Here is a 12,940-nt window from a genome sequence, read left to right as displayed (position 1 = left end):
CGCGTACTTTACGTAAATCTGGAGGAGTTCACCAGGTGGCAGTGTGAGATATTATCACGGTGAGAACATGTTTGGCTTCTCTGTGTTGTGAATTGCCTAAAACACCTATTAAATTCCGATAACACCTTACCGCAATATCCGTGAAAAGGATGTTTATTGATTAAATCCATCAATCCAGGGATGTGTCCATTGCAACAAGCATTGGACACGACTGAGAAACAATCCCTGGACGAGGTCTCCGCTCATCGCAAGGTGAATACAAGCACACATACACTAGCGTCATTTTAGCGGCACCAAATCCCCAAATCTGCTTATCTTTGGAAGGAAACCGGAGCACAGTGTGGAATACAAGCAGGAAATACCAGCAACGTAACTCCCTGCGAGACAGCAGTGCTATTGCTCCGCCACCGTGTCACCCCCATGTGTGTAATTATTAACAGTATTCATTATTTAAATGAAATAATATGTAAAATGTAACATACACACTTTAATGCATTTCATCATGAAAGTGATATCAAGTATGAAGCTAAAGATTCTAAATGTGCAGAGAGTTGGAATATCATACATTTAATTTGTTCTGTGTGGTGATCTTTTGCTGCTTGCCGCAGCTGTCAGGTCCAAGAAGCTCGTAGCGATTAAAAACTGGGATGACATTTACGACCGTCTGCTTTAATGAAAAAGTAAACTACGAGGTTAAAGTGGACATTTCGAGATTAAAGCCGAAATTTCCACTTTAATCACAAGATACACGTTTTCACCGTGTCCTTCTTTTTTTTCCCTTAGGGCTCATTTATACTTCACGCTCAGAACGCGTACGCGTCCGCATCATGGCTGCCACGCGTTCCCAGCGTTCATTTCACGCGTCCTCTGAGCAGATCCTCAGAAATTAACGCGCCGCGTGCGCGAGTTGCAGTACCAGCAAAAAGTCGGGGAGCGCAGTGTGCTAAAAGTCGGAACGTGACGTCAGAGTCTCAGTTTACTATCTACATGTGACAGCAAGCCTCTATGGAGATCCTTCGGGGATCGATGTGCGCGCTTTGCTGTTTGATGAATGGTTCAAAGTGTTGAAGCAAAATGCCGACATACAGATGCATTCGTGGTGCTTTTATATTCAAGCGTCGCATATTCCCGATCGTAATGATACGATACATTTTAAAAGTCTCACATACCATCTTTTGTGCCGTCTATTTTTTATTTTTTTACTTTACCTGCTGTCAGGTCCAAGAAGCTCGTAGCGATTAAAAACTGGGATGACGTTTACGATGGTCTGCTTTAATAATAAATTAAACTACGAGGTTAAAGTGGACATTTCGAGATTAAAGCCGAAATGTCCACTTTATTCACAAAATACACGTTTTCACCGTGTCTTTTATTTTTTTCTCAGTGGCTCAAATACAGCGCTATACATTATGTTGCCGATGTGAAGTTGCAAAAAAAAATAGATGGCACTGAGACTTTTAAAATGTATCGTGTCATTACGATCGGGAATATGCGACGCTTGAATATAAAAGCACCACGAATGCATCTGTATGTCGGCATTTTGCTTTACCACATCGAAGCATCCATCCTGTAGGATCGGCATAGAGGCTTTCTGTCACATGTAGATAGTTCCCGAACGTAATGACACAATACATTTTAAAAGTCTCACATACCATCTTTTGTGTCGTCTTTTTAATTGTTTTTATTTTTGCAACTTAACAACAGCAACATAATGTATAGCGTTATAGTTGAACCACCGAGAAAAAAATAAAGGACACGGTGAAAACGTGTATCTTGTGATTAAAGTGGAAATTTCGGCTTTAATCTCGAATTGTCCACTTTAACCTCGTACTTTACTTTATCATTAAAGCAGACCGTCGTAAACGTCATCCCAGTTTTTAATCGCTACGAGCTTCTTGGACCTGACAGCTGCGGCAAGCATCAAAAGATCACCACACAGAACAAATTAAATGTATGATATTCCAACTCTCTGCACATTTAGAATCTTTAGATTTATACTTGATACCAGTTTCATGATGAAATACATTAAAGTGTGTATGTTACATTTTACATATAATTTCATTTAAATAATGAATACTGTTAATAATTACACACATGGGGGTGACACGGTGGTGGAGCAATAGCACTGTTGTCTCGCAGGGAGTTACGTTGCTGGTATTTCCTGCTTGTATTCCACACTGTGCTCTGGTTAACTTCCAAAGATAAGCAGATTTGGGGATTTGGTGCCGCTAAAATGACGCTAGTGTATGTGTGCTTGTATTCACCTTGCGATGAGCGGAGACCTCGTCCAGGGATTGTTTTTCAGTCGTGTCCAATGCTTGTTGGAATGGACACATCCCTGGATTGATGGATTTAATCAATAAACATCCTTTTCACAGATATTGCGGTAAGGTGTTATCGGAATTTAATAGGTGTTTTAGGCAATTCACAACACAGAGAAGCCAAACATGTTCTCACCGTGATAATATCTCACACTGCCACCTGGTGGACTCCTCCAGATTTACGTAAAGTACGCGCGCAAGTATAAACACTTCAACGCTTGCGTAGCAGGAGCGTCCGCTGCAGCATGCGTCGCGTCGCGTGAAGTATAAATGAGCCCTTACAATGCGGTGATCGCAGCCATTCCCCAACTCTCCGTGAATGGTACTCATGGCCATTGATCAATGGACAATTTGCATATCATCGATCATACGGCCCATTGTTAGTCAATGGTGCTAGTTCGGTCATTAGGCCAAGGTACTGTTTACAAGGTTGGAGAAACCTGCAGTCAACTGAGACTGAGGAAGTCACTTGGATGAGTGATGAAATGTATCGGAAAAAAACAATGTCCAGATGAACAGAATCAACTTTCTAGAATTTCCTTACCTGGATTATTGAGCATGCATCAAAACAAGTGAATAAGGTCCATTCATGGGCCCTTAAATTATATGCATTGCAGACCAACTATTTATTTATTGTTGTTCAAAGTCACAAATTAGTTAAAAATATGAAAAAGTCTGGACAGTAATAAGACCCTTTCAAAACAAAGTTAAATAATTTTATCAGGACAACTTTTACATACAATAAAACAAACATGAACATAAATGACATGGGTAAACAGAAATGACAAGGATCATAAAGTCTTCACAACTACAAATAATTAAAAATAAAGTTTAGATTTTATCTCAACAAAATTTTATGCTGATTTCTAACCTCATCATCCTTTGGTGCAAACACTTTAATCACTTGGTTACCCATAAACTGGTGTCGCAAAACCTGAAAAGAATACCAAAAGAGAAACCTGTCATATCATTACTCTTATTCATACACTACTCATTATTTTAATACATAAAATATAGGTTCAGCACGATTAATCAAATAAATCAGATTATATACAAAGAAAAACAGTTTTTGTCCTTTGACAGTTGCATTGAACGCAGCATTAGGTGCTCTCAGGCTCAGCCTTATTTCAAAACAAAACAACCGCAATTATGGCATTGCATAATTAAGAAAAGGAGACCATGTCATTTTCTAAAATCTTAGTAGCTAAGTAGTAGCCTTACACAAGTCATAGCCTCATTTCTCCCATTTCTCTCTCAAACAAATTATACATCAATTCATTTTATGCCATACATGTAAACAATAATGACAAAGATGTCCAGTGATGTTTAACAGTTTCATTATACTGTGACTGGTATTTATTAGTTAATTCTCACTTATTTTTCCTTGCCATAATCCATGGAGACACTTAATCTGCCTTGAAGTGGCTACTCTAAAACACATGGAGTTGGGGGAATACCCTTTATATATGGTTATTCTTTGTGTCTGTGTGTGTGTGTGTGTGTGTATGTTGAATATCTATATATAAGGATGATATTGTTATCCAGCAGTATTTTTCATGTTTTATGCCATTTTTTCTACTTTTAGCTAAGCTACATTTGATTTAGAAAGTATTCAGACCCCTTCACTTTCTGCATACTTTACTGTGTTTTAGATATTATTTTTCAATGAATAAATCTGCAATTTTCCCATCAATCTGCACTCAATAACACATAATGACAAAGTGAAATGAAAATAAAGGCAGCACGGTGGCACAGTGGTAGCACTGCTGCCTCGCAGTAATGAGACCTGGGTTCGCTTCCCGGGTCCTCCCTGCTTGGAGTTTGCATGTTCTCTGCGTGGGTTTCCTCCAGGTGCTCCGGTTTCCTCCCACAGTCCAAAGACATGCAGGTTAGGTGCATTGGTGATCCTAAATTGTCCCTAGTGTGTGCTTGGTGTGTCTGTGTGCCCTGTGGTGGGCTGGGACCCTGCCTGGGGTTTGATCCTGCCTTGCACCCTGTGTTGGCTGGGATTGGGTCCAGCAGACCCTCGTGACCCTGTGTTAGGATATAGTGGGTTGGATAATGACTGACTGACTGACTGAAATGAAAATGTTTTCAGAAAAGTTTACAAATTTATTAAAATCTAAAACTGAAATCTCTAATTCATATAGGTATTCAGATCCTTAATTCAGTACTTTGTAGAAGCCCTTTTGGCAACAATTATAGCTTTGATGCTTCTTGGGTAAGTGTGTACAAGTCTGCACATCTGGATTTGGGAGGTATATCAAATTCTTCCCTGCAGAACATCTCAAGCCCCATTAAACTGGATGGGAAATGCATGTAAACTGCCATCTTCAGGTCTCTCCACAAATGTTCAATGGGGCATTAATTCTGGATTTGGTTGGGCCACTTTGTGAGAGTCATTGCTCCAGTATGAGGCTGCATGCACTCTGGACCAGGTTTACTTCAAGAAACCTTCTGCATTTGGCTGCATTCATCCTTCCCTCAATACTGACCAGTCTCCCCAGTCCTGTTGTTGAGAAGCACCATTATAGCATGATGCTGCCACCACCATGCTTCACCGAAGGGATGGTATTTGACAAGTGATGAGCAGTGCCTGTTTTCTGCCAAAAATAATGCTTGCAATTGTGACCAAAAAGTTTTGTTTTATCACACCAGACAATCCTTTTCTTAATGCTCTCATTTAAATTGTCATATGCCTTTTAATCAAGAGTGGTTTCTTTCAAGCCACGTTACCATAAATACCTCATTTTAGTTCTAGTGGTTCCAAACCTCTTCCATTTCACAAGTATTGAGGCCACTGTGCTCTTGAGAAATGGTTTCATAATCTTGCCCTGATCTGTGCTTCAACAAAATTTTATCGCAGAGGTCTACAGTGAGTTCCTTGGACTTCATATCTTGGTTTCTGTCCTAACATGTAGTGTGAATTGTGGAACCTTATATACACAGGTGTGTGCTTTTCTAAACTATGTCCAATCAATTCATTTTGCAAATGGTGGACTCCATTCACATTCTAGACACTTCTCAAGAATAACAAATAAAAAACGAGTTGCACTGACCAAAATTAGGAGTGCCACAGCAAAAAGTCTAAATACTTATTTGTCATTATGGGTTATTAAGTGTAGATTGATGATAAAAAATGACAAATTGATCCATTTAAAACTAAATCTACAACACAATAGCAGGTGCAGAAAGTGAAGTAGTCTGAATACTTAAAAAAATCTACTTTATACTTGAATTAACTGTATAACAGTCTGGGCTGGTAAGTGGAAGAGTGCAAAAAATAACAAAATTAAATTGAACTGAAATAAAATTAATTTTAAAAGCATTTTGTTTCGCCATTATCCAATGCACTTTACATTTTATCATATATTAGTAAGATTTTTACTTCAGATTATGTTAAAATTAGCATATTGGAGTTGATTAAATATTAAAAATTCAAGCAACAGAGTTATATATTTTTTCTAGGTTTTTGATACAGGCCAATAGGCCAAATATCAAAAGGCTGAACTAGTCATTTAAATGTTAGAACCATTAACACATCCAGAGAGACTATGGTCTCAACGAATGGTCTTGGGTATCTGCTTTTGTACCTTATGACCCTATACTTGAACTGATGAACCTGGTAGGCATGTTAAGAGGATGAACCTTCTAAGAGTTGTTATATTATGCTTTGACTATCAGGCACGCTCAGCCACTAGGTTACAGCAACAGCCTGCTGCACTGTACAATACACTGTGCATTGGGTTATGCCCACCAAGTTCTGTTTCTTCATGTCAGAAAACAAGTCTAGTATCTACTGTACCAAATTTTGTCATTTACTTGTTTCTCTCATTTTAATTTTTGTTTGTTTGTTTTATAAAAAATATTGTTATCAATTTAGGAATTACACAACCACTATTCTCCCCTCTGTACGAGTCATTATCCAATAAGATAAAAAAAAACATACTGTAGACAACATTAGTGTGATATCGGGTGAAAATGCATTATGTGTAATTGTTGCACAAAAATTTCCTAATTACAAAAAGTTGAGCATCTAGTTAAATTTTAATAAATTGGCTCTTGAAAGTATGTCACTAGAATTGAAGAAATGTTTAGATGTATCATTAATATCAAGAACTACAGTAGCAACTTGTTTCTGTTTTTAACATAAAGCAAAATCTTTACATTTTACTTTAGGGGACACCTTTACCTGGCTTTCCTTTGTGAATCCTAGAACAGAGAAACATTTTCCATCTGCTTTATACTTCATCTGCTCTTGATCAACTTTGGAGAAAGGGACAATGTCACTACCATAGCGATAACCTGTTAAACCAAGCAAGAAAAAGTTAGGATATTCTGCAGTCTCAGAAATGAACAGCATGAATGTAAAATCACAAAAATACCCAGATGGACTGGTATAAAATGGAGGATTAAAGTGCTTCAAACAAGCACATTTCATTTGCTAAAATTCTATGGACATAGTGATTAAGTAAACTTTGGGCTTTTAGGAATCACACAAAAACAGCTGAAATGCCACTAGTTTGGATGATAAAAATTTGGAGGCATCTGAGTTAGTAAACTAAATGACTGACTTGTAAATCTGAATATTTTATACATACACAATTACATTAGCCACTGAAAAATTTAGCTATAGCAAGGTAGTTTGAAGGTAGCTTCCCCTTCTGGCACTTTAGTCACGTTTACCTTGAATGGTGTTGTCTTTTTGGATCTCAGTTTCATTATCGTCATTAAGGCAGTAGACCGTCTCTTTCCGCACATCATCTTTACGAAGAGTCTGAGCTTCCACCATGGACCATGTTTTCTTTACTTTTTCTTCTGTTACCTATTTAAAAATGAAAAGATACATGTTAGCAAAACATATCTGGTAGCATCGCTATACCATGACAATGCCACTAAGCAACATATTTCTTGTTTACTGTTTATTAGTTTTACTGCAAATATAAACATTGAGCAAATGTTTACCTCACTGCTTGATTAAATAGGACATTTTTCCTTTATTGCATTATTTTTGTTTATAGTAAATGGGGCACATAAACTGCACAGTAGCACCATCTCATGCTGAAGAAGGACTGAGAAATTATTCTAAATTACAATCATACAGGATCACTCTCCCAATCACAGATTCACCTTTTGCAGAGAACTGAATTTCTCTTTAATAGGAGAGAAAATATCACTATGCAACACATACAGTGGGTGGTTCATAGTGTAGACAAATGGATCTGACTCGTCACATCAGAATAAGCCAAGTTATTTTAGCTTTAAAAACATGGCTTTATCTATATAATAAAAGCCCAGCGCGGTGTCCGTGTCCGGGTCCGCATTCCTTTTGGCTGTATAGCCGCCCCGTAGAAAAGCCCCAGTCCGTCCCCTCTCAGAACTCCTGCTTACCCTCTGTTCTTTCCCCTTTGCTTTTATTTTTCCTGTTCCCGAAAATCTTTTCAAAACAAAAGTAAAGAAATAGACAGAGCGTCACATTAACATCTTCTCCCCTCTGCCTATTAAATAACCAATAAAATGAAATAAAAAAATCACGAAAGAAACAGAAACCACAACCTACCCTTACAGCATCCACCGCGCTTTTGGCGTTACAGCCAAACACGTTGTGTATGCAGGTTATGAGGTGTGACGATAATTAACACCCGTACTACAACAGATTATATTGTTCATATACTATTAACTATTTACAGGGATCAACTCTTTTGGGGAAGTTCATAACAAAAAAAAAAATTCAATTATAAATAACATGTGCACTTGAGTATTTCGAGCCCCGCATCTGAGTCGGATGGTTCCCCTGGTCACCAATTCGTGTGTTTCACTATGCCTTTCTGTCTTCAGCTACCCATGTGCAATTGTACGGAGGAGACCTTACAGAACAATGCCGAAACGAGACGCAACTAAACCTGCTGCTACGAGAGAGGACACATTACAGCGTGATCATGAAGCAAAACGGCAAAGGCATGACAGTCGCTCGCAAGAAACGGACACTCAGCATTCACACAGATTAGCTCAACGACGCGTCTCTGCCACACAACGAAGGCAACCGAAACCCCTACAGAGAGAGAAGACAGATTACGCCGTGATTGCGAAAGAAAGAGGCAAAAGTGTGCCAATGAGACACCCGACGAGAGGTCCTTACGATTGAGTCCTTCAACTGTGGTCATCCAATGCGCAGCGTAGCGCGCGCCAAGTTGCTAGTCACTAAATAATACAGGAATGAAAAGATACTTCAGTTTTCAAGAATCTACATAGACCTGATGGTAACAACCAAACTAACTAGATGAAGTGATGCTGGACACATTTTTTGAAAGTTATTACGTCAGGTTTACAAAGAGTGCAGCACTGCAGGCACTGTAGTGCAATGGTTAACACTACAGGGAGTGCAGAATTATTAGGCAAGTTGTATTTTTGAGGATTAATTTTAATATGGAACAAACACAGTGCTATCAGTCAATCCAAAATGTTAATAAACCTGAAACCTGAATGTTTCACAATGGAAATGTGAGTGTGAACATCATCAGGGGAATACATATGTGCGCACAATTATTAGGCAACTATTAGTGTGCAGATTTATTATGCAACTAAAGGAAAAATGAAAATTTTCCCATCTCACTTGTTTATTTTCATCTGTTATAGTGAGAATAATAAACAAACACCTCAAAATTTACAAATAAACATCTCTGACATTTCAAAAAAAATAAATCAATCAATCAATGACCAATATAGCCACCCTTCTTTCCAATAACAGTCATAAGCCTTTCCATTCATGGAGTCTGTCAGTCTCTTGATCTGTTGACGATCAGCTTTTTGTGGAGCAGTGACTACAGCCTCCCAGACACTCTTCAGAGAGGTGTATTGTTTTTCTCCACCGTAAATCTAGTGTTTAAGAAGTGCCCACAAATTCTCGATAGGGTTTAGGTCAGATGAGGAAGGGGGGCCATGTCATTATTCCTTCTTTTTTAAGGCCTTTACTGGCTGGCCACGCAGTGGAGAACTTCGATGCAAGTGATGGAGCATTGGCCTGCATAAAAATCATGGTCTTTTTCCTGTATCACTGTTTGAAGAAAGTGTCTTCAAAAAACTGGCAGTAGGTTTGGGAGTTGATTTTGAGTTCATCTTCAATGCAAAAAGGGTCCAACTAGCTCATCTTTAAAAATACCAGCTCATACCAGTACCCCACCTCCACGTTGGAGTGGAGCTCTGTGCCCATTACTGATCCACAGGTCCATCCATCTGGTCCATCAAGAGTCACTCTCATCTCATTGGTCCATAAAACCTTTGAAAAAAATCTGTCTTCAGATATTTCTTGGCCCAGTTTTGACGTTTCAACTTATGTTTCTTGTTCAGTGGTGGTTGGGTTTCAGCCCTCCTTACCTTGGCCATGTCTTTGAGCACTGAACACCTTGTACTTCTGGGCACTCCAGGTAGGTTGCAGCTCTGGAATATGAAAGTACTGGAGGATAATGGGTTCCTGGTAGCTTCACATTTGATTCTTCTCAAATCTTTGGCAGCTAATTTGCGCTTTTGTTCTCAACACGCTTTCTTGCGACCCTGTTGACTATTTGCAACAAAATGTTTGATGGTTCTGTGATCACACACCAATATCTTAGCAATTCCAAAAGTGCTGCATCCCTCTGAAAGACTTTTTACAATTTTTGACTTTTCAGAGTCAGTTAAATCTCTTTTTTGGCCCATTTTGCCTGAGGAAAACTAGCTGCCTAATAATTCTGCACACCTTGATATAGGGTGTTGATCTCCTTAGGCCACACCCTCCCTCATTACACAAATACACATCACCTGACGTGCTTAAATCCAATAAGCACTCAAGTTAATACAGCTTGGAGTTGGAATATACGCATTAAAAATGATGATATTGTCAAAATACTCACTTGCCTAATAATTGTGCACACAGTGTATTGTCTCACAGTTCCAAGACACTGGATTGGAATCCCAGTCAAGTCACTGTCTGCATGTTTGCCATGTATTCAAGTCTATTCCCACACCTCAAAGACAAAAAGCTTGGAATGCATTTTAAAGTTTAAATATTTTTAATGAGAATAAATTAAGAGAAACCTAAACAAATGGAAGGCACTTTCTATTTTTGTTTATGAGAAAGAAAGTCAGCTGCTGTGGTGAATGTTTACAAGATCCAGCATACAATTGTGATACATTAAACACCATAGATTCAAGAGCACTTGGGAGCAGGAATGGAGAGACACTTTAAAGGTTTGGGAAACTAGCACAGCCCTCTAGTGAGTACACCTGTAGATCTAGGATATGAGCAGTACAGATTTAGAAATCTGTCCAACAACATTTTTGAAGGAGTATGTATTCAAGAAAAAAAGGGCTATCTGTTTCACTAATGTTACTAATGATGATACAAAGTTAACCGATCAAAACTACAAAAAGGCTGGTATTGGAAGTGAGTAGTAACTACAAGACTGAATCAATGCTGCAATAAATTAATGGGATGAGCTGATCCACAATGATATCCTCTCATTTTTATATATGCGGTGTACATAATTCTCTCTAGCTATTTATTTATACTCCACACAGATATTACCATTATTACCATAGCACAAAGAGATGCAGAAGGTAATAGAACACTTTAAATAACAAACATACATATAAGTGATTTTTTCCCATATAACATCCTTATTGTGGTGGAGGGGTTTGTATCCCAATGATCCTAGGAGCTCTGCTGTCGGGGGCTTTATGCCCCGGTACGGTCACCCAAGGCAAACTAGTCCTAGGTGAGGGATGAAACAAAGAGCAGTTCAGAAAACCTCCTATGATGATTAAGAAATTTGGATGGCGTTTTCCCTTGCCCGGTCACCGGGTCCCCCCTCTGGAGCCAGGCCTAGAGGTGGGGCTTGATGGCAAGTGCCTGGTGGCTGGGCCTGCACCCATTGGGCACAGCCCTTCCCATGGGCTCACCACCGGTAGGAGGGGCCAAGGAGGTTGGGTGCAGTGTGGGTTGGGTGGTAGCCAAAGGCGGGGACCTTGGCAGTCCAATCCTTGGCTACAGAAGCTGGCTCTTGGGGCATGGGATGTCACCTCTCTGAAGGGGAAGGAGCAGGAGCTAGTGTGCAAGGTCGAGAAGTCCTGGCTAGATATAGTCGGGCTCACCTTGACCTGTTCATTGGAGCTCACCCCGGTAGATGAGATGGTAGCCTCCCTCCTCGTTCAGGTCGGGGGATGGGTCCTAACTTTTGTTTGCACGCATGCGCCGAACAGCAGTCTGGAGTACCCACCCTTTTTGGAGTCCCTAGAGGGGGTGCTAGAGGGCACACCTGCTGGGGACTCCCTCGTTCTGCTGGGAGACTTCAATGCTCACGTGGGCAATGACAGTGAGACCTGGAAGGGCGTGATTGGGAGGAATAGCTCCCCCGATCTGAACCCGAGTGGTGCTTTGTTATTGGACTTCTGTGCTCGTCACGGATTGTCCATAATAAACACCATTTTCAGGCATAGGGGTGTCCATATGTGCACCTGGCCCAAGGACACCCTAGGTCTCAGTTCGTTGATCGACTTCATGGTTGCGTCGTCGGACTTGTGGCCACTTGGCTTGGACACTCGGGCGAAGAGAGGGGCAGAGCTGTCAACTGATCACCACCTGGTAGTGAGTTGGCTTCAATGGTGAGGGAGGATGCCCGTCAGGCCTGGTAGACCCAAAAGTATTGTGAGGGTCTGCTGGGAACATCTGATAGAGTCCCCTGTCAGATGTAGCTTCAACTCCCACCTCCGGCAGAACTTTGACCATATCCCAAGGGAGGTGGGGGACATTTGGTCTGAATGGGCCATGTTCTGTGCCTCTATTGTTGATGCGGCTGACCGGAGCTGTGGCCATAAGGTGGTCGGTGCCTGCCATAGCGGCAATCCCCAAACTTGTTGGTGTACACCGGCAGTGAGGGATTTCGTCAAGCTGAAGAAGGAGTCCTACAGGACCCTTTTGTCCTGTAGGACTCTGGAGGCAGCTAATAGGTACTGGCAGGCCAAGCGGAATGCGGCTTCGGTGGTTGCTGACACAGAAACTCAGGTGTTGTAAGAGTTTAGGGAGGCCATGAAGAACGACTTCCGGATGGCTTCGAGGAGATTCTGGTCCACCATCTGGCGTCTCAGGAGGGGGAAGCAGTGCAGTGTCAACACTGTGTATGGTGGGGATGGTGCGCTGCTGACCTCAACTCAAGACGTTGTGGGTTGGTGGGGGGAGTACTTTGAAGACCTCCTCAATCTCACTAACATGCCTTCCAATGAGGAAGCAGAGCCATAGCTCTGCCATCTCTGGGACTGAGGTCACCAAGGTGGTCAAAAACTCCTTGGTGGCAGGGCCCTGGTGGTGGATGAGATATGCCCAGAGTTCCTCCAGGCTCTGGATGTTGTAGGACTGTCTTAGTTGACACGCCTCTGCAACATCGCATGGACATCGGGGACATTGACTCTGGATTGGCAGACCAGGGTGGTGGTTCCCCTCTTTAAGAAGGGGGACCGGAGGGTGTGTTCCAACTACAGAGGGATCACACTCCTCAGCCTCCCTGTAAAAGTCTATTCGGGGGTTCTGGAGAGGAGGGTCTGTCAGATAGTCGAACCTCGGATTCAGGAGGAACAGTGTGGTTTTC

At 41.0% G+C, this 12,940-nt stretch overlaps 1 protein-coding gene across 1 annotated transcript in view; it reads right to left on the bottom strand.

Annotated features, from left to right (window-relative positions):
• The window catches only part of xrcc5 (X-ray repair complementing defective repair in Chinese hamster cells 5), a 104,062-nt gene that overhangs the window by 36,477 nt on the left and 54,645 nt on the right, over nucleotides 1-12,940 (bottom strand). Inside the window, exons 8-10 of the mRNA XM_039756332.1 lie at nucleotides 7,008-7,146; nucleotides 6,514-6,626; nucleotides 3,193-3,255 (exon numbers count right to left, since the gene is read on the bottom strand). Of these exons, the coding sequence (XP_039612266.1) occupies nucleotides 3,193-3,255; nucleotides 6,514-6,626; nucleotides 7,008-7,146 (315 nt within the window). The remainder of the gene's footprint in view (nucleotides 1-3,192; nucleotides 3,256-6,513; nucleotides 6,627-7,007; nucleotides 7,147-12,940) is intronic.

The sequence above is a fragment of the Polypterus senegalus genome, chromosome 6 (assembly GCF_016835505.1).
Source record: "Polypterus senegalus isolate Bchr_013 chromosome 6, ASM1683550v1, whole genome shotgun sequence".
NCBI lineage: Eukaryota > Metazoa > Chordata > Cladistia > Polypteriformes > Polypteridae > Polypterus > Polypterus senegalus.
The sequence above is the reverse complement of the archived record's forward strand: the minus strand, read 5'-3'. Positions and strand labels throughout refer to the sequence as shown.